The sequence below is a fragment of the Rhyacophila brunnea genome, unplaced genomic scaffold (assembly GCF_057557595.1).
Source record: "Rhyacophila brunnea isolate RB1 unplaced genomic scaffold, BYU_Rbru_1.0 scaffold_13, whole genome shotgun sequence".
Classification (NCBI taxonomy): Eukaryota; Metazoa; Arthropoda; class Insecta; order Trichoptera; family Rhyacophilidae; genus Rhyacophila; species Rhyacophila brunnea.
Window position 1 is genome coordinate 10,302,707 of NW_028232785.1, and position 24,544 is coordinate 10,327,250.

General features: G+C 33.8%; 1 protein-coding gene across 1 annotated transcript in view; it reads left to right on the forward strand.

Moving 5' to 3' along the window:
• Positions 1–24,544, forward strand: part of LOC147076452 (uncharacterized) — an 88,799-nt gene that overhangs the window by 60,164 nt on the left and 4,091 nt on the right. Inside the window, exons 32-43 of the mRNA XM_085940273.1 lie at positions 498–623; positions 2,299–2,427; positions 3,853–3,978; positions 5,128–5,253; positions 7,138–7,266; positions 9,985–10,110; positions 11,260–11,385; positions 13,062–13,190; positions 14,616–14,741; positions 15,891–16,016; positions 17,693–17,821; positions 19,244–19,369. Coding sequence (XP_085796399.1) covers positions 498–623; positions 2,299–2,427; positions 3,853–3,978; positions 5,128–5,253; positions 7,138–7,266; positions 9,985–10,110; positions 11,260–11,385; positions 13,062–13,190; positions 14,616–14,741; positions 15,891–16,016; positions 17,693–17,821; positions 19,244–19,369 — 1,524 coding nt within the window. The remainder of the gene's footprint in view (positions 1–497; positions 624–2,298; positions 2,428–3,852; positions 3,979–5,127; positions 5,254–7,137; positions 7,267–9,984; positions 10,111–11,259; positions 11,386–13,061; positions 13,191–14,615; positions 14,742–15,890; positions 16,017–17,692; positions 17,822–19,243; positions 19,370–24,544) is intronic.

Genomic DNA, 24,544 nt, shown 5'->3' on the forward strand with positions numbered 1-24,544 from the left:
TGGATAAGGTACTCTTTTATTATATATTTTTAGAAATCTGTTAGTTACTTACCCCATAATTAACATTAAGTGTAAGGTTCGCATGCATTGCTTCGGAGTGGCACATGTAACAAAATTAAAAGAGTATAAAATGAAGGGAGTTTCTCGACTAATATAACTTTTCTGATCTACATTCTGTGTTACATTTTGTTATGTAGAATTTCCAATTCAATTTTGTATAATCTTATTGAAGATTTTAATAGGATGCATTTGGAATCAAGTAAGACCCGCGTCGATGCATGCAAATTGCAGTGTCATGTGTCTGAGGCTAAACACAAACATGAGAGGCCATGTTAAAATCATTACTTCTGACAGTTCACATCCTGGCTTAATTAACTGCTTGAATACGATACAGTACATTAATTAATTCATTTTATTATTAAGTCCTTTCTTTCTCATTTAATGTATCCAAAAAATTCTACAATTAATATAATTCAAATGTTTTAAACATCTTATAGGGTAAATATGAAGAGGCAGTACACCACAAACGACTAGCGCTAAAGATCTACGAAGTTAAATTAGAAACAAACGATCCAAAACTCGCCGAGATCAACAATAGTTTGGGCATTACTTACCATGAACAGGTAGTAACACGTTATTGTCTATTAGTCCTAGATTGTCATAAAATAAAATAAGAATACTATTAGGAAACTTTTTGGTTCTCAATTGCTCGAGTTAGGTCTCACTAGTCGCGGACATATATGAATGACCCTGTCTTTGAAAAATAATATCCACTTTTCATATCTGTGTGAGAGTTTCACCTAAACTTCCTAAATTTTAAGGTCGAAGTCTTGGCTATTTTGCAATAAAATATTGTCGTCGAAGGTAAAATCGAAAAAACCATCACATGTATCGCATTCTATTTAGAGCCCTACTTGCAATTAGTGTGATCCTCCAAGCATATCAACTTCTTTATTTTATTCAATCCAACATGCATGTTGATGAAATCCCCTAAAATGCGGAGTCTTGTATGCAGCGCTCGAAATACAGTGTGTGCTTATTGTTCTTTATTTGGAAATTCTATTAGATTTTGACAACATGGCAAGGTGTAGTAATACGATATTATATCATCCATCCAAAGTTTAAGCAAAAAATGGATAAAGTACGCTGTGAAAATCACGTAAACCCCACAACTCAGACCATCGACTAGTGAAAATCCATTGAGGTTGTTGCCTAGAACTTGAACAGGTCATTTGCCGGAACACATTCCGCCCACGGCAAATAATAAGAAGCTCAGAAGACGCTGTCATGTGTGCGGGAATTCGAAAATTAATAAAATAAAAAATAACGTCTCTATCTAGATATATGTGTTGTCTTTGTAATGTTGCTCTATGTCTCACTCCGTGTTATAAAATCTACCACTCTTCAAAACAATTATAAATATGTAAAGTAAAAATAAATACTTAACTCATTAATAATATTTAATAGCTGTTTAAGTGTCTGCCTAAAAGTTTGTTAAGTTTAAAACTGTGCTATATTTACGAGCCTTCTCAGGTAAAAAACATGTTTGATTAATTTATTACCACTTGTGAAGTGTTCTATACTTCGCGTTAAACACGAGTGTGACGAAAAACAAAATGCGCACCTTGCAGTGCTATATATACATAAAGGCAAAATGGCGGATCTCTTCTAAATGGTAAGTGATTGTATAGAATTTAGTTGTTCGGATATTTTTGACATTATGACTGATTTATTACGGTTTTTCAGTGTTGTAAAATAATCTGAACATGTCTAGGTGCCTAAAAAGTCATAAAACTCATTTTTTATTGCCATTTTTATTATGAAATACAGAAGTTAAACAAAACAAAAAAATGACCCCGCAGAGAGAGAATTCGTCATACTTATATAGGCTGCGTGTACTGGGTTAAAATAGGCATCCATATTCAGGTGGCGGCGACGTCAGAGATTGCATTGATTTTTTTGGGTGTGCGCCTGATACATAATAATTTGTATGACGCAAGAACACTGGCGGGCGACAGGAATTCTTGGAGGTGCTGTGAGGTGTCCATATATGGCCGATGAAGATATATTTGATGTCTTTTCAAACTATGGTCATTTTTTCAGAATGTTACATTTTCAATTTTGGTGAATCATTTTTGTTAAATAATAAAAAAATCATTTAATTATTCTAGATTTGCCATGATGTATGTATTTTATAATAGTTTAATATATTATTGTCTCACAGTTTTTTTTTACTCATTTAATGTATTCAAAAAATTCTACAATTAATATAATTCAAATGTTTTAAACATCTTTTAGGGTAAATATTATGAAGAGGCAGTACAACACAAACAACGAGCGTTAAAGATCTACGAAGCTAAGTTGGAAACAAACGATCCAATACTCGCCGAGATCAACCATAGTTTGGGCGTTACTTACCATGAACAGGTACTAACACTTTATTGTCTATTGGTCCTAGATTGTCGTAAAATAAAATAAGAATATTAGGACTCATTGTTGTGGTTTTCCTACAGAATTAATAAGCACTTTTCATGTCTGTGTGAGAGTTTCACCTTAACTTCCTAAATTTTAAGGTCGAAGTCTTGGCCATTTTGCAATAAATTATTGTCGTCGAAGGTAAAATCGAAAAGACTATCACATGTATCGCGTTATATTTAGAGCCCTACTTGCAATTAGTGTGATCTTCGAAGCATATCAACTTCTTCATTTTATTCAATCCAACATGCGTGTTGATGAAATCCCCTAAAATGCAGAGTCTTGGAGATTCTCAACTGTGTCGCGGAACCCTGAAATCTCTAAAAGTGAAAAACTACAATATTTTGAAATTTTAAGTATGATTTTGCGTCATAGTTAATATTAATATAACGAAACTTTTACGAGGGAGGAACATTTTTGTAGCAACAAGGGATTGACACTATAAAATGCACGCTATTGATACAGTGTGTGCTTATTGTTCTTTATTTGTAAATCCCATTAGATTTTGACAACATGACAAAGTGTAGTAAGACGATATATCATGCATCCAAAGTTTAGGCAATAAATTTAATGGATAAGGTACTATTTTAATATATATTTTTAGAAATCTGTTAGTTACTTACCTAATTATTAATATTAAGAGTGAGGTTCGCATGCATTCCTTCGGAGTGGCACATAATATAACAAAATTAAAAGAGTATAAAATGAAGGGAGTTTCTCGACTAATATAACTTTTCTGATCTACCTTCTGTGTTACATTTTGTTATGTAGAAACTCCAATTTAATTTTGTATAATCTTATTGAAGATTTTAATAGGATGCATTTGGAATCAAGTAAGACCTGCGTCGACGCACGTAAATTGCAGTGTCATGTGTCTGACCGTCAACACAGTCATGAGAGGCCGTATTACAATCATCACTCCAGACGGTACACATCCTGGGATAATTAACTGTCTGAATACGAAACAGCACATTAATCATCACTTTTTGATTGGAGTTTAGTGATAGGTTAGAAAAGTCCTGCTTTCATAACATGTCTGTGTGAGAGTTCAACTAAAAATGAAATAATAGTCGATACGAAGTTATTGTTTGTAATGTCATAGAGTGCCATGCAGAACCGAGCTTAGAAGTGTTAGTCCTTAAAATCAGCATCCACATTCTTCTTTTCAATACCCCCCTTTTACATTTTCCCTCCAATTAGGTTTTTTTTTTTCAGTCCCTTTAAAAACGTAAAATAGGGGTTATACTGTATATTTGCCATGATTTATGTATTTTATAATAGTTTAATATATTATTGTTTCAAGTCCATTCTTACTCATTTAATGAATTCAAAAAATTCTACAATTAGTATAATTCAAATGTTTTAAACATCTTTTAGGGTAAACATGAAGAGGCAGTACAACACAAACAACGAGCGTTAAAGATCTACGAAGCTAAATTGGAAACAAACGATCCAAAACTCGCCGAGATCAACCATCGTTTAGGCGATACTTACCATGCACAGGTACTAACACTTTATTGTCTATTGGTCCTAGATTGTCGTAAAATAAAATAAGAATATTAGGACTCATTGTTGTGGTTTTCCTACAGAATTAATATCCACTTTTCATGTCTGTGTGAGAGTTTCACCTTAACTTCCTAAATTTTAAGGTCGAAGTCTTGGCCATTTTGCAATAAATTATTGTCGTCGAAGGTAAAATCGAAAAGACTATCACATGTATCGCGTTCTATTTAGAGCCCTACTTGCAATTAGTGTGATCCTCGAAGCATATCAACTTCTTTATTTTATTCAATCCAACATGCATGTTGATGAAATCCCCTAAAATGCGAAGTCTTGTATGCAGCGCTAGAAATGTAAGCGTGTACAAATTAATGCAGTATGCAAACTGGTTCGCGGAACCCTGAAATCTCTAAAAGTGAAAAACTACAATATTTTGAAATTTTAAGTAAGATTTTGCATCATAGTTAATATTAATATAACGAAACTTTTACGAGGGAGGAACATTTTTGTAGCAACAAGGGATTGACACTATAAAATGCACGCTTTTGATACAATGTGTGCTTATTGTTCTTTATTTGTAAATCCCATTAGATTTTGACAACATGGCAAAGTGTAGTAATACGATATATCATGTATCCAAAGTTTAGGCAATAAATGGATAAGGTACTCTTTTATTATATATTTTTAGAAATCTGTTAGTTACTTACCCCATAATTAACATTAAGTGTAAGGTTCGCATGCATTGCTTCGGAGTGGCACATGTAACAAAATTAAAAGAGTATAAAATGAAGGGAGTTTCTCGACTAATATAACTTTTCTGATCTACATTCTGTGTTACATTTTGTTATGTAGAATTTCCAATTCAATTTTGTATAATCTTATTGAAGATTTTAATAGGATGCATTTGGAATCAAGTAAGACCCGCGTCGATGCATGCAAATTGCAGTGTCATGTGTCTGAGGCTAAACACAAACATGAGAGGCCATGTTAAAATCATTACTTCTGACAGTTCACATCCTGGCTTAATTAACTGCTTGAATACGATACAGTACATTAATTAATTCATTTTATTATTAAGTCCTTTCTTTCTCATTTAATGTATCCGAAAAATTCTACAATTAATATAATTCAAATGTTTTAAACATCTTATAGGGTAAATATGAAGAGGCAGTACACCACAAACGACTAGCGCTAAAGATCTACGAAGTTAAATTAGAAACAAACGATCCAAAACTCGCCGAGATCAACAATAGTTTGGGCATTACTTACCATGAACAGGTAGTAACACGTTATTGTCTATTAGTCCTAGATTGTCATAAAATAAAATAAGAATACTATTAGGAAACTTTTTGGTTCTCAATTGCTCGAGTTAGGTCTCACTAGTCGCGGACATATATGAATGACCCTGTCTTTGAAAAATTAATATCCACTTTTCATATCTGTGTGAGAGTTTCACCTAAACTTCCTAAATTTTAAGGTCGAAGTCTTGGCTATTTTGCAATAAAATATTGTCGTCGAAGGTAAAATCGAAAAGACCATCACATGTATCGCATTCTATTTAGAGCCCTACTTGCAATTAGTGTGATCCTCCAAGCATATCAACTTCTTTATTTTATTCAATCCAACATGCATGTTGATGAAATCCCCTAAAATGCGGAGTCTTGTATGCAGCGCTCGAAATGTAAGCGTGTACAAATTAATGCAGTGTACACTAGAGATTCTCAACTGGTTCGCGGAACCCTGAAATCGCTAAAAGTGAAAAACTACAATATTTTGAAATTTTCAGTAAGATTTTGCGTCATAGTTAATATTAATATAACGAAACTTTTACGAGGGAGGAACATTTTTGTAGCAACAAGGAATTGACCCTAAAAATGCACGCTATTGATACAGTGTGTGCTTATTGTGCTTTATTTGGAAATTCTATTAGATTTTGACAACATGGCAAGGTGTAGTAATACGATATTATATCATCCATCCAAAGTTTAAGCAAAAAATGGATAAAGTACGCTGTGAAAATCACGTAAACCCCACAACCCAGACCATCGACTAGTGAAAATCCATTGAGGTTGTTGCCTAGAACTTGAACAGGTCATTTGCCGGAACACATTCCGCCCACGGCAAATAATAAGAAGCCCAGAAGACGCTGTCATGTGTGCGGGAATTCGAAAATTAATAAAATAAAAAATAACGTCTCTATCTAGATATATGTGTTGTCTTTGTAATGTTGCTCTATGTCTCACTCCGTGTTATAAAATCTACCACTCTTCAAAACAATTATAAATATGTAAATTAAAAATAAATACTTAACTCATTAATAATATTTAATAGCTGTTTAAGTGTCTGCCTAAAAGTTTGTTTAGTTTAAAACTGTGCTATATTTACGAGCCTTCTCAGGTAAAAAACATGTTTGATTAATTTATTACCACTTGTGAAGTGTTCTATACTTCGCGTTAAACACGAGTGTGACGAAAAACAAAATGCGCACCTTGCAGTGCTATATATACATAAAGGCAAAATGGCGGATCTCTTCTAAATGGTAAGTGATTGTATAGAATTTAGTTGTTCGGATATTTTTGACATTATGACTGATTTATTACGGTTTTTCAGTGTTGTAAAATAATCTGAACATGTCTAGGTGCCTAAAAAGTCATAAAACTCATTTTTTATTGCCATTTTTATTATGAAATACAGAAGTTAAACAAAACAAAAAAATGACCCCGCAGAGAGAGAATTCGTCATACTTATATAGGCTGCGTGTACTGGGTTAAAATAGGCATCCATATTCAGGTGGCGGCGACGTCAGAGATTGCATTGATTTTTTTGGGTGTGCGCCTGATACATAATAATTTGTATGACGCAAGAACACTGGCGGGCGACAGGAATTCTTGGAGGTGCTGTGAGGTGTCCATATATGGCCGATGAAGATATATTTGATGTCTTTTCAAACTATGGTCATTTTTTCAGAATGTTACATTTTCAATTTTGGTGAATCATTTTTGTTAAATAATAAAAAAATCATTTAATTATTCTAGATTTGCCATGATGTATGTATTTTATAATAGTTTAATATATTATTGTCTCACAGTTTTTTTTTACTCATTTAATGTATTCAAAAAATTCTACAATTAATATAATTCAAATGTTTTAAACATCTTTTAGGGTAAATATTATGAAGAGGCAGTACAACACAAACAACGAGCGTTAAAGATCTACGAAGCTAAGTTGGAAACAAACGATCCAATACTCGCCGAGATCAACCATAGTTTGGGCGTTACTTACCATGAACAGGTACTAACACTTTATTGTCTATTGGTCCTAGATTGTCGTAAAATAAAATAAGAATATTAGGACTCATTGTTGTGGTTTTCCTACAGAATTAATATCCACTTTTCATGTCTGTGTGAGAGTTTCACCTTAACTTCCTAAATTTTAAGGTCGAAGTCTTGGCCATTTTGCAATAAATTATTGTCGTCGAAGGTAAAATCGAAAAGACTATCACATGTATCGCGTTATATTTAGAGCCCTACTTGCAATTAGTGTGATCTTCGAAGCATATCAACTTCTTCATTTTATTCAATCCAACATGCGTGTTGATGAAATCCCCTAAAATGCAGAGTCTTGGAGATTCTCAACTGTGTCGCGGAACCCTGAAATCTCTAAAAGTGAAAAACTACAATATTTTGAAATTTAAAGTATGATTTTGCGTCATAGTTAATATTAATATAACGAAACTTTTACGAGGGAGGAACATTTTTGTAGCAACAAGGGATTGACACTATAAAATGCACGCTATTGATACAGTATGTGCTTATTGTTCTTTATTTGTAAATCCCATTAGATTTTGACAACATGACAAAGTGTAGTAAGACGATATATCATGCATCCAAAGTTTAAGCAATAAATTTAATGGATAAGGTACTATTTGAATATATATTTTTAGAAATCTGTTAGTTACTTACCTAATTATTAATATTAAGAGTGAGGTTCGCATGCATTCCTTCGGAGTGGCACATAATATAACAAAATTAAAAGAGTATAAAATGAAGGGAGTTTCTCGACTAATATAACTTTTCTGATCTACCTTCTGTGTTACATTTTGTTATGTAGAAACTCCAATTTAATTTTGTATAATCTTATTGAAGATTTTAATAGGATGCATTTGGAATCAAGTAAGACCTGCGTCGACGCACGTAAATTGCAGTGTCATGTGTCTGACCGTCAACACAGTCATGAGAGGCCGTATTACAATCATCACTCCAGACGGTACACATCCTGGGATAATTAACTGTCTGAATACGAAACAGCACATTAATCATCACTTTTTGATTGGAGTTTAGTGATAGGTTAGAAAAGTCCTGCTTTCATAACATGTCTGTGTGAGAGTTCAACTAAAAATGAAATAATAGTCGATACGAAGTTATTGTTTGTAATGTCATAGAGTGCCATGCAGAACCGAGCTTAGAAGTGTTAGTCCTTAAAATCAGCATCCACATTCTTCTTTTCAATACCCCCCTTTTACATTTTCCCTCCAATTAGGTTTTTTTTTTCAGTCCCTTTAAAAACGTAAAATAGGGGTTATACTGTATATTTGCCATGATTTATGTATTTTATAATACGAGGGTGGGTCAATAAGTCCTTAGAAAAGCCGACAGGTGGCGCGACTAGTACTGTAAGCGGTTTGTTTTCATGCAGCGGCACTACCGATTCAGTATGCTGCGAAGTTTCAATCAGATTGGTCGGGTTGTTGTGTGTTTCTCGTACATTAAAAAAAAAAATTTGCTTGTTTACAAAAAATGGAGAAAATTGAGTTTAGTGCTGTTATTAAACATTTTAATATAAAAGGGTTAACAGCAAAGGAAATAAAAAATGAGTTGGATTTAGTTCACGGCATATCTGCTCCTTTACTTGCAACTATTTATAACTGGTTAAATGAATTTAAACGTGGTCGTACATCAACAAAGGATGAACCACGCTCAGGACGTCCTGTAGAGGTGACTACACCAGAAATGATCAATAAAATCCACGATATGGTGTTAAGTGACCGAAGATTAAAGTTGAGTGAGATAATTGAGGTTACAGGGATTTCAAAAGGTAGCGTCATTTCTATTTTACATGACAAATTGGGCATGAAAAAAGTTTCTGCAAGATGGGTGCCGCGTTTGCTCACAGTCGACAATAAACGCAATAGGGTGGTGGCCTCTAAAGCCCTGTTGTCGCTCATGCAACGCAATCCGGATGAATTTTTTCGTCGCTTTGTGACTGTAGATGAAACATGGATACACCACTATACTCCCGAGACGAAAGAACAGTCAAAGCAGTGGATTGCGAAAGGCGAACCATGTCCAAAGAAGGCGAAAACCGTAAAATCAGCTGGTAAGGTTATGGCTACTGTATTTTAGGATGCACGTGGAATTATTTTCGTTGACTATTTGGAAAAAGGAAAAACAATAACAGGGGATTATTATGCATCTTTATTGGACCAGCTAAAAAACGAAATTGAAGAAAAACGGCCTCATTTAAAAGGAAAAAAATCCTCTTTCATCAGGACAATGCCCGTGTTCACACATGTTTACGATCAATGGCTAAAATTGAAGAATTGAAGTTCGAATTGGTCGACCACCCACCGTATTCGCCAGATTTAGCCCCCAGTGACTTTTTCCTTTTCCCAAACTTAAAAAAATGGCTAAGTGGACAACGTTTTTTTCAAATGAAGAAGTCATCGATCGGACAAATGCTTATTTTTAGGACCTTCCGAAAATTTATTTTTCTGACGGTTTAAAAAAAATTGAGAAACGTCTAACCAAGTGTCAATTGAGCTCCAAGGAGATTATGTTGAGAAATAAAAAAAAATACAAAAAAAAAAACTGTTTTAATGCTTTTTTCTAAGGAATTATTGACCCACCCTCGTAGTTTAATATATTATTGTTTCAAGTCCATTCTTACTCATTTAATGAATTCAAAAAATTCTACAATTAGTATAATTCAAATGTTTTAAACATCTTTTAGGGTAAACATGAAGAGGCAGTACAACACAAACAACGAGCGTTAAAGATCTACGAAGCTAAATTGGAAACAAACGATCCAAAACTCGCCGAGATCAACCATCGTTTAGGCGATACTTACCATGCACAGGTACTAACACTTTATTGTCTATTGGTCCTAGATTGTCGTAAAATAAAATAAGAATATTAGGACTCATTGTTGTGGTTTTCCTACAGAATTAATATCCACTTTTCATGTCTGTGTGAGAGTTTCACCTTAACTTCCTAAATTTTAAGGTCGAAGTCTTGGCCATTTTGCAATAAATTATTGTCGTCGAAGGTAAAATCGAAAAGACTATCACATGTATCGCGTTCTATTTAGAGCCCTACTTGCAATTAGTGTGATCCTCGAAGCATATCAACTTCTTTATTTTATTCAATCCAACATGCATGTTGATGAAATCCCCTAAAATGCGAAGTCTTGTATGCAGCGCTAGAAATGTAAGCGTGTACAAATTAATGCAGTATGCAAACTGGTTCGCGGAACCCTGAAATCTCTAAAAGTGAAAAACTACAATATTTTGAAATTTTAAGTAAGATTTTGCATCATAGTTAATATTAATATAACGAAACTTTTACGAGGGAGGAACATTTTTGTAGCAACAAGGGATTGACACTATAAAATGCACGCTTTTGATACAATGTGTGCTTATTGTTCTTTATTTGTAAATCCCATTAGATTTTGACAACATGGCAAAGTGTAGTAATACGATATATCATGTATCCAAAGTTTAGGCAATAAATGGATAAGGTACTCTTTTATTATATATTTTTAGAAATCTGTTAGTTACTTACCCCATAATTAACATTAAGTGTAAGGTTCGCATGCATTGCTTCGGAGTGGCACATGTAACAAAATTAAAAGAGTATAAAATGAAGGGAGTTTCTCGACTAATATAACTTTTCTGATCTACATTCTGTGTTACATTTTGTTATGTAGAATCTCCAATTCAATTTTGTATAATCTTATTGAAGATTTTAATAGGATGCATTTGGAATCAAGTAAGACCCGCGTCGATGCATGCAAATTGCAGTGTCATGTGTCTGAGGCTAAACACAAACATGAGAGGCCATGTTAAAATCATTACTTCTGACAGTTCACATCCTGGCTTAATTAACTGCTTGAATACGATACAGTACATTAATTAATTCATTTTATTATTAAGTCCTTTCTTTCTCATTTAATGTATCCAAAAAATTCTACAATTAATATAATTCAAATGTTTTAAACATCTTATAGGGTAAATATGAAGAGGCAGTACACCACAAACGACTAGCGCTAAAGATCTACGAAGTTAAATTAGAAACAAACGATCCAAAACTCGCCGAGATCAACAATAGTTTGGGCATTACTTACCATGAACAGGTAGTAACACGTTATTGTCTATTAGTCCTAGATTGTCATAAAATAAAATAAGAATACTATTAGGAAACTTTTTGGTTCTCAATTGCTCGAGTTAGGTCTCACTAGTCGCGGACATATATGAATGACCCTGTCTTTGAAAAATTAATATCCACTTTTCATATCTGTGTGAGAGTTTCACCTAAACTTCCTAAATTTTAAGGTCGAAGTCTTGGCTATTTTGCAATAAAATATTGTCGTCGAAGGTAAAATCGAAAAGACCATCACATGTATCGCATTCTATTTAGAGCCCTACTTGCAATTAGTGTGATCCTCCAAGCATATCAACTTCTTTATTTTATTCAATCCAACATGCATGTTGATGAAATCCCCTAAAATGCGGAGTCTTGTATGCAGCGCTCGAAATACAGTGTGTGCTTATTGTTCTTTATTTGGAAATTCTATTAGATTTTGACAACATGGCAAGGTGTAGTAATACGATATTATATCATCCATCCAAAGTTTAAGCAAAAAATGGATAAAGTACGCTGTGAAAATCACGTAAACCCCACAACTCAGACCATCGACTAGTGAAAATCCATTGAGGTTGTTGCCTAGAACTTGAACAGGTCATTTGCCGGAACACATTCCGCCCACGGCAAATAATAAGAAGCTCAGAAGACGCTGTCATGTGTGCGGGAATTCGAAAATTAATAAAATAAAAAATAACGTCTCTATCTAGATATATGTGTTGTCTTTGTAATGTTGCTCTATGTCTCACTCCGTGTTATAAAATCTACCACTCTTCAAAACAATTATAAATATGTAAAGTAAAAATAAATACTTAACTCATTAATAATATTTAATAGCTGTTTAAGTGTCTGCCTAAAAGTTTGTTAAGTTTAAAACTGTGCTATATTTACGAGCCTTCTCAGGTAAAAAACATGTTTGATTAATTTATTACCACTTGTGAAGTGTTCTATACTTCGCGTTAAACACGAGTGTGACGAAAAACAAAATGCGCACCTTGCAGTGCTATATATACATAAAGGCAAAATGGCGGATCTCTTCTAAATGGTAAGTGATTGTATAGAATTTAGTTGTTCGGATATTTTTGACATTATGACTGATTTATTACGGTTTTTCAGTGTTGTAAAATAATCTGAACATGTCTAGGTGCCTAAAAAGTCATAAAACTCATTTTTTATTGCCATTTTTATTATGAAATACAGAAGTTAAACAAAACAAAAAAATGACCCCGCAGAGAGAGAATTCGTCATACTTATATAGGCTGCGTGTACTGGGTTAAAATAGGCATCCATATTCAGGTGGCGGCGACGTCAGAGATTGCATTGATTTTTTTGGGTGTGCGCCTGATACATAATAATTTGTATGACGCAAGAACACTGGCGGGCGACAGGAATTCTTGGAGGTGCTGTGAGGTGTCCATATATGGCCGATGAAGATATATTTGATGTCTTTTCAAACTATGGTCATTTTTTCAGAATGTTACATTTTCAATTTTGGTGAATCATTTTTGTTAAATAATAAAAAAATCATTTAATTATTCTAGATTTGCCATGATGTATGTATTTTATAATAGTTTAATATATTATTGTCTCACAGTTTTTTTTTACTCATTTAATGTATTCAAAAAATTCTACAATTAATATAATTCAAATGTTTTAAACATCTTTTAGGGTAAATATTATGAAGAGGCAGTACAACACAAACAACGAGCGTTAAAGATCTACGAAGCTAAGTTGGAAACAAACGATCCAATACTCGCCGAGATCAACCATAGTTTGGGCGTTACTTACCATGAACAGGTACTAACACTTTATTGTCTATTGGTCCTAGATTGTCGTAAAATAAAATAAGAATATTAGGACTCATTGTTGTGGTTTTCCTACAGAATTAATAAGCACTTTTCATGTCTGTGTGAGAGTTTCACCTTAACTTCCTAAATTTTAAGGTCGAAGTCTTGGCCATTTTGCAATAAATTATTGTCGTCGAAGGTAAAATCGAAAAGACTATCACATGTATCGCGTTATATTTAGAGCCCTACTTGCAATTAGTGTGATCTTCGAAGCATATCAACTTCTTCATTTTATTCAATCCAACATGCGTGTTGATGAAATCCCCTAAAATGCAGAGTCTTGGAGATTCTCAACTGTGTCGCGGAACCCTGAAATCTCTAAAAGTGAAAAACTACAATATTTTGAAATTTTAAGTATGATTTTGCGTCATAGTTAATATTAATATAACGAAACTTTTACGAGGGAGGAACATTTTTGTAGCAACAAGGGATTGACACTATAAAATGCACGCTATTGATACAGTGTGTGCTTATTGTTCTTTATTTGTAAATCCCATTAGATTTTGACAACATGACAAAGTGTAGTAAGACGATATATCATGCATCCAAAGTTTAGGCAATAAATTTAATGGATAAGGTACTATTTTAATATATATTTTTAGAAATCTGTTAGTTACTTACCTAATTATTAATATTAAGAGTGAGGTTCGCATGCATTCCTTCGGAGTGGCACATAATATAACAAAATTAAAAGAGTATAAAATGAAGGGAGTTTCTCGACTAATATAACTTTTCTGATCTACCTTCTGTGTTACATTTTGTTATGTAGAAACTCCAATTTAATTTTGTATAATCTTATTGAAGATTTTAATAGGATGCATTTGGAATCAAGTAAGACCTGCGTCGACGCACGTAAATTGCAGTGTCATGTGTCTGACCGTCAACACAGTCATGAGAGGCCGTATTACAATCATCACTCCAGACGGTACACATCCTGGGATAATTAACTGTCTGAATACGAAACAGCACATTAATCATCACTTTTTGATTGGAGTTTAGTGAAAGGTTAGAAAAGTCCTGCTTTCATAACATGTCTGTGTGAGAGTTCAACTAAAAATGAAATAATAGTCGATACGAAGTTATTGTTTGTAATGTCATAGAGTGCCATGCAGAACCGAGCTTAGAAGTGTTAGTCCTTAAAATCAGCATCCACATTCTTCTTTTCAATACCCCCCTTTTACATTTTCCCTCCAATTAGGTTTTTTTTTTTCAGTCCCTTTAAAAACGTAAAATAGGGGTTATACTGTATATTTGCCATGATTTATGTATTTTATAATAGTTTAATATATTATTGTTTCAAGTCCATTCTTACTCATTTAATGAATTCAAAAAATTCTACAATTAGTATAATTCAAATGTTTTAAACATCTTTTAGGGTAAACATGAAGAGGCAGTACAACACAAACAACGAGCGTTAAAGATCTACGAAGCTAAATTGGAAACAAACGATCCAAAACTCGCCGAGATCAACCATCGTTTAGGCGATACTTACCATGCACAGGTACTAACACTTTATTGTCTATTGGTCCTAGATTGTCGTAAAATAAAATAAGAATATTAGGACTCATTGTTGTGGTTTTCCTACAGAATTAATATCCACTTTTCATGTCTGTGTGAGAGTTTCACCTTAACTTCCTAAATTTTAAGGTCGAAGTCTTGGCCATTTTGCAATAAATTATTGTCGTCGAAGGTAAAATCGAAAAGACTATCACATGTATCGCGTTCTATTAAGAGCCCTACTTGCAATTAGTGTGATCCTCGAAGCATATCAACTTCTTTATTTTATTCAATCCAACATGCATGTTGATGAAATCCCCTAAAATGCGAAGTCTTGTATGCAGCGCTAGAAATGTAAGCGTGTACAAATTAATGCAGTATGCAAACTGGTTTGCGGAACCCTGAAATCTCTAAAAGTGAAAAACTACAATATTTTGAAATTTTAAGTAAGATTTTGCATCATAGTTAATATTAATATAACGAAACTTTTACGAGGGAGGAACATTTTTGTAGCAACAAGGGATTGACACTATAAAATGCACGCTTTTGATACAATGTGTGCTTATTGTTCTTTATTTGTAAATCCCATTAGATTTTGACAACATGGCAAAGTGTAGTAATACGATATATCATGTATCCAAAGTTTAGGCAATAAATGGATAAGGTACTCTTTTATTATATATTTTTAGAAATCTGTTAGTTACTTACCCCATAATTAACATTAAGTGTAAGGTTCGCATGCATTGCTTCGGAGTGGCACATGTAACAAAATTAAAAGAGTATAAAATGAAGGGAGTTTCTCGACTAATATAACTTTTCTGATCTACATTCTGTGTTACATTTTGTTATGTAGAATCTCCAATTCAATTTTGTATAATCTTATTGAAGATTTTAATAGGATGCATTTGGAATCAAGTAAGACCCGCGTCGATGCATGCAAATTGCAGTGTCATGTGTCTGAGGCTAAACACAAACATGAGAGGCCATGTTAAAATCATTACTTCTGACAGTTCACATCCTGGCTTAATTAACTGCTTGAATACGATACAGTACATTAATTAATTCATTTTATTATTAAGTCCTTTCTTTCTCATTTAATGTATCCAAAAAATTCTACAATTAATATAATTCAAATGTTTTAAACATCTTATAGGGTAAATATGAAGAGGCAGTACACCACAAACGACTAGCGCTAAAGATCTACGAAGTTAAATTAGAAACAAACGATCCAAAACTCGCCGAGATCAACAATAGTTTGGGCATTACTTACCATGAACAGGTAGTAACACGTTATTGTCTATTAGTCCTAGATTGTCATAAAATAAAATAAGAATACTATTAGGAAACTTTTTGGTTCTCAATTGCTCGAGTTAGGTCTCACTAGTCGCGGACATATATGAATGACCCTGTCTTTGAAAAATTAATATCCACTTTTCATATCTGTGTGAGAGTTTCACCTAAACTTCCTAAATTTTAAGGTCGAAGTCTTGGCTATTTTGCAATAAAATATTGTCGTCGAAGGTAAAATCGAAAAGACCATCACATGTATCGCATTCTATTTAGAGCCCTACTTGCAATTAGTGTGATCCTCCAAGCATATCAACTTCTTTATTTTATTCAATCCAACATGCATGTTGATGAAATCCCCTAAAATGCGGAGTCTTGTATGCAGCGCTCGAAATACAGTGTGTGCTTATTGTTCTTTATTTGGAAATTCTATTAGATTTTGACAACATGGCAAGGTGTAGTAATACGATATTATATCATCCATCCAAAGTTTAAGCAAAAAATGGATAAAGTACGCTGTGAAAATCACGTAAACCCCACAACTCAGACCATCGACTAGTGAAAATCCATTGAGGTTGTTGCCTAGAACTTGAACAGGTCATTTGCCGGAACACATTCCGCCCACGGCAAATAATAAGAAGCTCAGAAGACGCTGTCATGTGTGCGGGAATTCGAAAATTAATAAAATAAAAAATAACGTCTCTATCTAGATATATGTGTTGTCTTTGTAATGTTGCTCTATGTCTCACTCCGTGTTATAAAATCTACCACTCTTCAAAACAATTATAAATATGTAAAGTAAAAATAAATACTTAACTCATTAATAATATTTAATAGCTGTTTAAGTGTCTGCCTAAAAGTTTGTTAAGTTTAAAACTGTGCTATATTTACGAGCCTTCTCAGGTAAAAAACATGTTTGATTAATTTATTACCACTTGTGAAGTGTTCTATACTTCGCGTTAAACACGAGTGTGACGAAAAACAAAATGCGCACCTTGCAGTGCTATATATACATAAAGGCAAAATGGCGGATCTCTTCTAAATGGTAAGTGATTGTATAGAATTTAGTTGTTCGGATATTTTTGACATTATGACTGATTTATTACGGTTTTTCAGTGTTGTAAAATAATCTGAACATGTCTAGGTGCCTAAAAAGTCATAAAACTCATTTTTTATTGCCATTTTTATTATGAAATACAGAAGTTAAACAAAACAAAAAAATGACCCCGCAGAGAGAGAATTCGTCATACTTATATAGGCTGCGTGTACTGGGTTAAAATAGGCATCCATATTCAGGTGGCGGCGACGTCAGAGATTGCATTGATTTTTTTGGGTGTGCGCCTGATACATAATAATTTGTATGACGCAAGAACACTGGCGGGCGACAGGAATTCTTGGAGGTGCTGTGAGGTGTCCATATATGGCCGATGAAGATAAATTTGATGTCTTTTCAAACTATGGTCATTTTTTCAGAATGTTACATTTTCAATTTTGGTGAATCATTTTTGTTAAATAATAAAAAAATCATTTAATCATTCTAGATTTGCCATGATGTATGTATTTTATAATAGTTTAATATATTATTGTCTCACAGTCCTTTTTTACTCATTTAATGTATTCAAAAAATTCTACAATTAATATAATTCAAATGTTTTAAACATCTTTTAGGGTAAATATTATGAAGAGGCAGTACAACACAAACAACGAGCGTTAAAGATCTACGAAGCTAAGTTGGAAACAAACAATCCAATACTCGCCGAGATCAACCTTAGTTTGGGCGTTACTTACCATGAACAGGTACTAACACTTTATTGTCTATTTGTCAAGATTGTCGTAAAATAAAATAGGAATATTAGGACTCATTGTTGTGGTTTTCCTACAGAATTAATATGCACTTTTCATGTCTGTGTGAGAGTTTCACCTTAACTTCTTAAATTTTAAGGTCGAAGTCTTGGCCATTTTGCAATAAATTATTGTCGTCGAAGGTAAAATCGAAAAGACTATCACATGTATCGCGTTCTATTTAGAGCCCTACTTGCAATTAGTGTGATCTTCGAAGCATATCAACTTCTTCATTTTATTCAATCCAACATGCGTGTTGATGAAATCCCTTAAAATGCAGAGTCTTGGAGATTCTCAACTGTGTCGCGGAACCCTGAAATCTCTAAAAGTGAAAAACTACAATATTTTGAAATTTTAAGTATGATTTTGCGTCATAGTTAATATTAATATAACGAAACTTTTACGAGGGAGGAACATTTTTGTAGCAACAAGGGATTGACACTATAAAATGCACGCTATTGATACAGTGTGTGCTTATTGTTCTTTATTTGTAAATCCCATTAGATTTTGACAACATGACAAAGTGTAGTAAGAAGATATATCATGCATCCAAAGTTTAGGCAATAAATTTAATGGATAAGGTACTATTTGAATATATATTTTTAGAAATCTGTTAGTTACTTACCTAATTATTAATATTAAGAGTGAGGTTCGCATGCATTCCTTCGGAGTGGCACATAATATAACAAAATTAAAAGAGTATAAAATGAAGGGAGTTTCTCGACTAATATAACTTTTCTGATCTACCTTCTGTGTTACATTTTGTTATGTAGAAACTCCAATTTAATTTTGTATAATCTTATTGAAGATTTTAATAGGATGCATTTGGAATCAAGTAAGACCTGCGTCGACGCACGTAAATTGCAGTGTCATGTGTCTGACCGTCAACACAGTCATGAGAGGCCGTATTACAATCATCACTCCAGACGGTACACATCCTGGGATAATTAACTGTCTGAATACGAAACAGCACATTAATCATCACTTTTTGATTGGAGTTTAGTGATAGGTTAGAAAAGTCCTGCTTTCATAACATGTCTGTGTGAGAGTTCAACTAAAAATGAAATAATAGTCGATACGAAGTTATTGTTTGTAATGTCATAGAGTGCCATGCAGAACCGAGCTTAGAAGTGTTAGTCCTTAAAATCAGCATCCACATTCTTCTTTTCAATACCCCCTATTACATTTTCCCTCCAATTAGGTTTTTTTTTTCAGTCCCTTTAAAAACGTAAAATAGGGGTTATACTGTATATTTGCCATGATTTATGTATTTTATAATAGTTTAATATATTATTGTCTCAAGTCCATTCTTACTCATTTAATGAATTCGAAAAATTCTACAATTAATATAATTCAAATGTTTTAAATATCTTTTAGGGTAAATATGAAGAGGCAGTACAACACAAACGACTAGCGTTAAAGATCTACGAAGCTAAATTGGAAACAAACGATCCAAAACTCGCCGAGATCAACCATAGTTTGGGCATTACTTACCATGTACAGGTACTAACACTTTATTATCTATTGGACCTAGATTGTCGTAAAATAAAATTAGAATATTAGGAAACTTTTTGGTTCTCAATTGCTCGAGTTAGGTCTCACTAGTTGCGGACATATATGAATGACATTTGCAGTATTGTTGTGATTTTCCTACAAAATTAATATCCACTTTTCATGTCTGTGTGAGAATTTCACCTTAACTTCCTAAATCTCCGAAGTCTTGGCCATTTAGCAATAAATTATTGTCGTCGAAGGTAAAATCGAAAAGACTATCACACGTATCGCATTCTATTTAGAGCCCTACTTGCAATTAGTGTGATCCTCGAAGCATATCAACTTCTTCATTTTATTCAATTCAACATGCGTGTTGAAGAAATCCCCTAAAATGCGGAGTCTCGTATCCAGCGCTCGAAATGTAAAGCGTGTACAAATTAATGTAGTATACACTAGAGATTCTCAACTGGTTCGCGGAACCCTGAAATCTCTAAAAGTGATAAACTACAATATTTTGAAATTTTAAATAAGATTTTGCGTCATATTAAAATGCACGCTATTGATCCAGTGTGTGCTTATTATTCTTTATTTGTAAATCCCATTAGATTTTGACAACATGACAACGTGTAGTAATACGACATATCATGCACCCAAAGTTTAGGCAATAAATGGATAAGGTACTCTTTTATTATATATTTTTAGCATTCTGTTAGTTACTTAATTATTATTAATATTAACACATTTTGAGCGGGAAGGGTATTTCTACCCGCGCGCTGTACCGGTGTTCGTCGGCGGGACGGGTAGAAATACCTTTTACGCCGGCTCCACTTGAAGTGCGGGAAAGGTATTTCTACCCGATTATTGCATACGAATATGTTATGTCAACGGCTTGAAAATGTTTCAAACTGCACACACATCTACAAAAATAAATAATTTACCGTCGATTCATTTACTTACACACACACTCTTGCGCAGCCCATATGATAGCTTGTGCGTAATAAGGAAATTTGTTTAGAGTCAATAAATCAGCGAACTATATTTCTGTAGACGATAAGAATGCTAAAACTATATGCGTCTTCTTTTTACACTTGTTTATTTTTTGATGGGTGAGCAGGAAGACAACATTTTGTGAAATATCGATGTATTCTTTAAACATGGTTTGTTCGCTGTATTGTGAATGCGATTATATGTATATTTTTATGATGTGTGATAATTACTATGCCTCCTTTTCATACTATAATATTATCCTTTGTGAGCGAGTGAAAAGACGACAATTTGTGATCGACGGAATGCATTCTTCGCACTTGTTATAAGTGATATTGTGCGGTGCGATAACGCTGGTATGCGAGCGTAGCAATAAATTATAACATGAGTGGAAACCAATGTTATTTAGATGTCTGTAATCGACTACGATCTATATTGAATATCAGTATTGAATTTTCAGTCTTGAAATACGGCGCTATAGAACGGGTGTGTTTTTACAAGTGAAATATATTTAAGTAATCGATATTTTATTTAATCTTTAAAAAATGGCTTCAGACAATTTTATTATGAAAGCGATGACGAAATATTTGCCGATAATTTTTCTGCCTATTCTGGTGAAGATTTGCCAGAATTAGGCAGCGACAGTGATAGCGACAGCAATAGTGAAGAGTTCCCTCGCACGAGAAGGGTATCAGTGATACCGTTACAAATCAGTGATTCTGAAGACAGTGAAGTGGAGGAAGAGGAAGTCATGGAATGGTCTGAAATAGACAACCCACCTCATATTGAACCATCTTTAGGTAACGTTGGTGTTTGCGTAGCACCAAACAATTCTGAAAATGTGATGGATATAGTTAGTTTATTTATTGGAGATGATTTACTTAGCATGATGGTAGAAGAAAGCAATCGATACCGCACACAAAATGAATCCCGAATCAAGAAAATGAAGAAATCTATCAAATGGAAGCCTGTAAATCTTGGTGAGATGAAAAAAATCCTCGGACTAATTTTGCTTATGGGACAAGTTCGAAAAGACACAAGAGATGATTATCGGTCTACTGATACACCAATATATTCTAAAACAATGAGTCGTGATCGTTTTAGACAAATTTGGCAATCGTGGCACTTTTCAAATTCGTCGTCATACAAGAGAAAGTGACCAAGTGTAAAATAGTAAATTGTTCAGGAGAGCCATTTTAACATTTGTAATCAATCTAAAAAATCCTTATATTGCATTCACATTTCTGATTATTTTTGTGGATGTAGATATGATATTTATTTACTTTCAAAATGAAATTATAATATTTTAAGAAATCACTTTTGTTCTAGATTTTAAAAATACGAAATGAAGTTGGTCAGTTTTAGCACCCACGAATTAATGGAAAAATGGCATATAGTCACTTTTCATTCTTGGAATATAGGTGAAACAAAAATGAAGTATAGGTATTTTTCTTTCAAATTGACTTTATTTTGAGTGCATTCTGAATAGAATGGCGAAAATAGAATATTTTTTTAATTTTCTATGGAAAATATACCCAGTTGATTTAGGTACATGAAAAAGTACAAAAGTCACAAAAATATAAGTACCTACGTTAAAATAAATTAATGTAAAAAATTACTCCGCTTCAGATTCAGAATCCATGTTTGGTTCTAGTGCCCTGTCTGGCATGTCTGGCATGTTATTTTCAGCAAGTGATCTGTACCATCCATGATAATTACGAGGAATTGCTCCAGTATCACACAGCTTTACTAAATCTCTCTTTTTAACCTGGTTATACTGAGTTCTTCTTTGAATAAGTATTTTAATGGGGGAATGTGGTGGTGGCCAACCTCGCCCAAACACTGACAAGGTTTGAACGTCGTCGTTATAAGAATATTTTGTGGAGAATGTGTCCTGGTCTGTCACGCTCATACCGATTTTTCATTATTTTGGCAGCAAGTAATTTAAGATTTTCTTCGACCATATCAGCCCTTTAGTTAGAGCATATGGACACCAGGCGCCTCCAAGAATTCCTGTCGCTCGCCAGTCTTCTTACATTGTTTTAGGTCAAACCAGCATCCCGTAACTCTGTCGTTACACTATTAGACACCATCCAATTGCTTCTTGGTCCGTATTTAAATTTGTGGCATCATGTCTATATGGACAATTATTATAATAGTGTAAAAACCAGTGAAGCACTTTTAGAAAATAAAATTAGGACGTGTGGAACAATGCGAATAAACCGAGGCTTCCCAGAATGTTTTAAACACGTCAATCTTAGTGCAGGACAGAGTATTTTCCGTCGGCGAAAGGATGTATTGTTACAACTCTGGAAATCAAAGAGAGATGTTCGAATGATTTCAACGATACATCCATCTACCATTTTAGAGAGTCACAACATCGATTGGAATATGAGACTACACATTTGGAAACCGCTATGTGTTATAGAATATAATAAATATATGAAAGGGGTTGACCGTGCGGATCAGTATCTTTCTTACTACTCGATCATACGAAGAACAAAAAAATGGACAAAGAGAGTTGTCATGTATTTGTTAAATTGTGCTTTTTTTAATTCTTTTAAAGTTTATAAAGTATTAAATCCGACCAAAAGGCTAACTTACAAACAGTTTTTGCGTAGTATAAGCAAATTTTGGATAGCCGACCATATCGTTGAAACCGACGCAATTTTGGAAGAAGCGGGGCCATCTACATCACGATTACCAAGAAGAGTGGGTAAAAGTGATCATCCTGGTAGGTTATCACTCGATATGAAGAAGCATCGAATGATAAAAATTGTTACAGATGGTAAAAAAAAATACCCACAAAGACAGTGTCAAGTGTGTTCGGTGCACAAAAAGAAAAGTTTGACTAGTTATATGTGTACATTTTGTGTCGTCCCCCTACACAGGGGTGAGTGTTTTCATAAATATCATACTTTATCCAAATATTAGAATAATAATTTTTGTGCGGGAATTTACCTTCCTGTAAATATGTGATTAGCACCATGTACTTATGGTATTTTAAACAATTTGTTCTAAAAAGAAACACAGCACTGAGGAGCAATATATGGTGAGTGTGAATTCCAAATTTCATTAAAAAATAACTGATAGTTTGGAAGATAGAGCGATTTTTGTAAAATTCGATTTTATTTCAATTTCCGCTGGTTTTCGCCCGCTGCGTGTACCTGTGCCTTTGTGCTGAGGTCCGCGCAAAATGTGTTTAAAGTAAGGTTCGCATGCATCGCTTCGGAGTCGCACATTTAACAAAATTAAAAGAGTATAAAATGAAGGGAGTTTTTCGACTAATATAACTTTTCTGATCTACATTCTGTGTTACATTTTGTTATGTAGAAACTACAATTCAATTTTGTATAATCTTATTGAAGATTTTAATAGGATGCATTTGGAATCAAGTAAGACCCGCGTCGATGCATGCAAATTGCAGTGTCATGTGTCTGAGGCTAAACACAAACATGAGAGGCCATGTTAAAATCATCACTTCTGACAGTTCACATCATAGACTATAGTTACATATAGACGCCACCCGTTGCATTGCTAAATGAAGCTACGTGCCGTGCGTTTTGGTTTGTGGGCGAGCGAACGCATTTGCCTATAAATGTTCGAGACCTTAGACCATTTCGCTAGTGCTCGCCCAAAGTGCTCGCACTAGACACTCAGAATTAAAATATAATTTTCGGTTTTTTTACGTTATATGGTATTTTTAAGCGGTCAAAATGCAACCAATTAGGTAAATATATCCATAATTTAAGTTATTTTAAAGAAACACTAGGTCACTGATATTAAAATAAATAATAATATACAAATAAATTGTCACGAACATGTATCAACTTACCTATGAAACGTAATACCATGTTCTTGCTTATCAGTACGGCTACCATATTTTAATACAACATGCAGAACCACCTTTCCTACTTAATTAACTAAAAATATTTACCACTGACTTTATGTTTAACACAAAAAATAGCAAATTTAGCAACACGAACAACACGCTACGTGAAGCGATTCAGCACGATTTGCCGGCGATATTTTTGGAAACCAACTTAAAAATATGTAGACTTTTTATCTTACCCTCGCGCGTGTCGCAGAGATTATAAGGGTGCCGATTACTTTCTCACTCGCACTCATGCATCGTTTTTGTTCAGGCCTTGGTTCACATCCTGGCATAATTAACTGAATACGATACAGCACATTATTTGA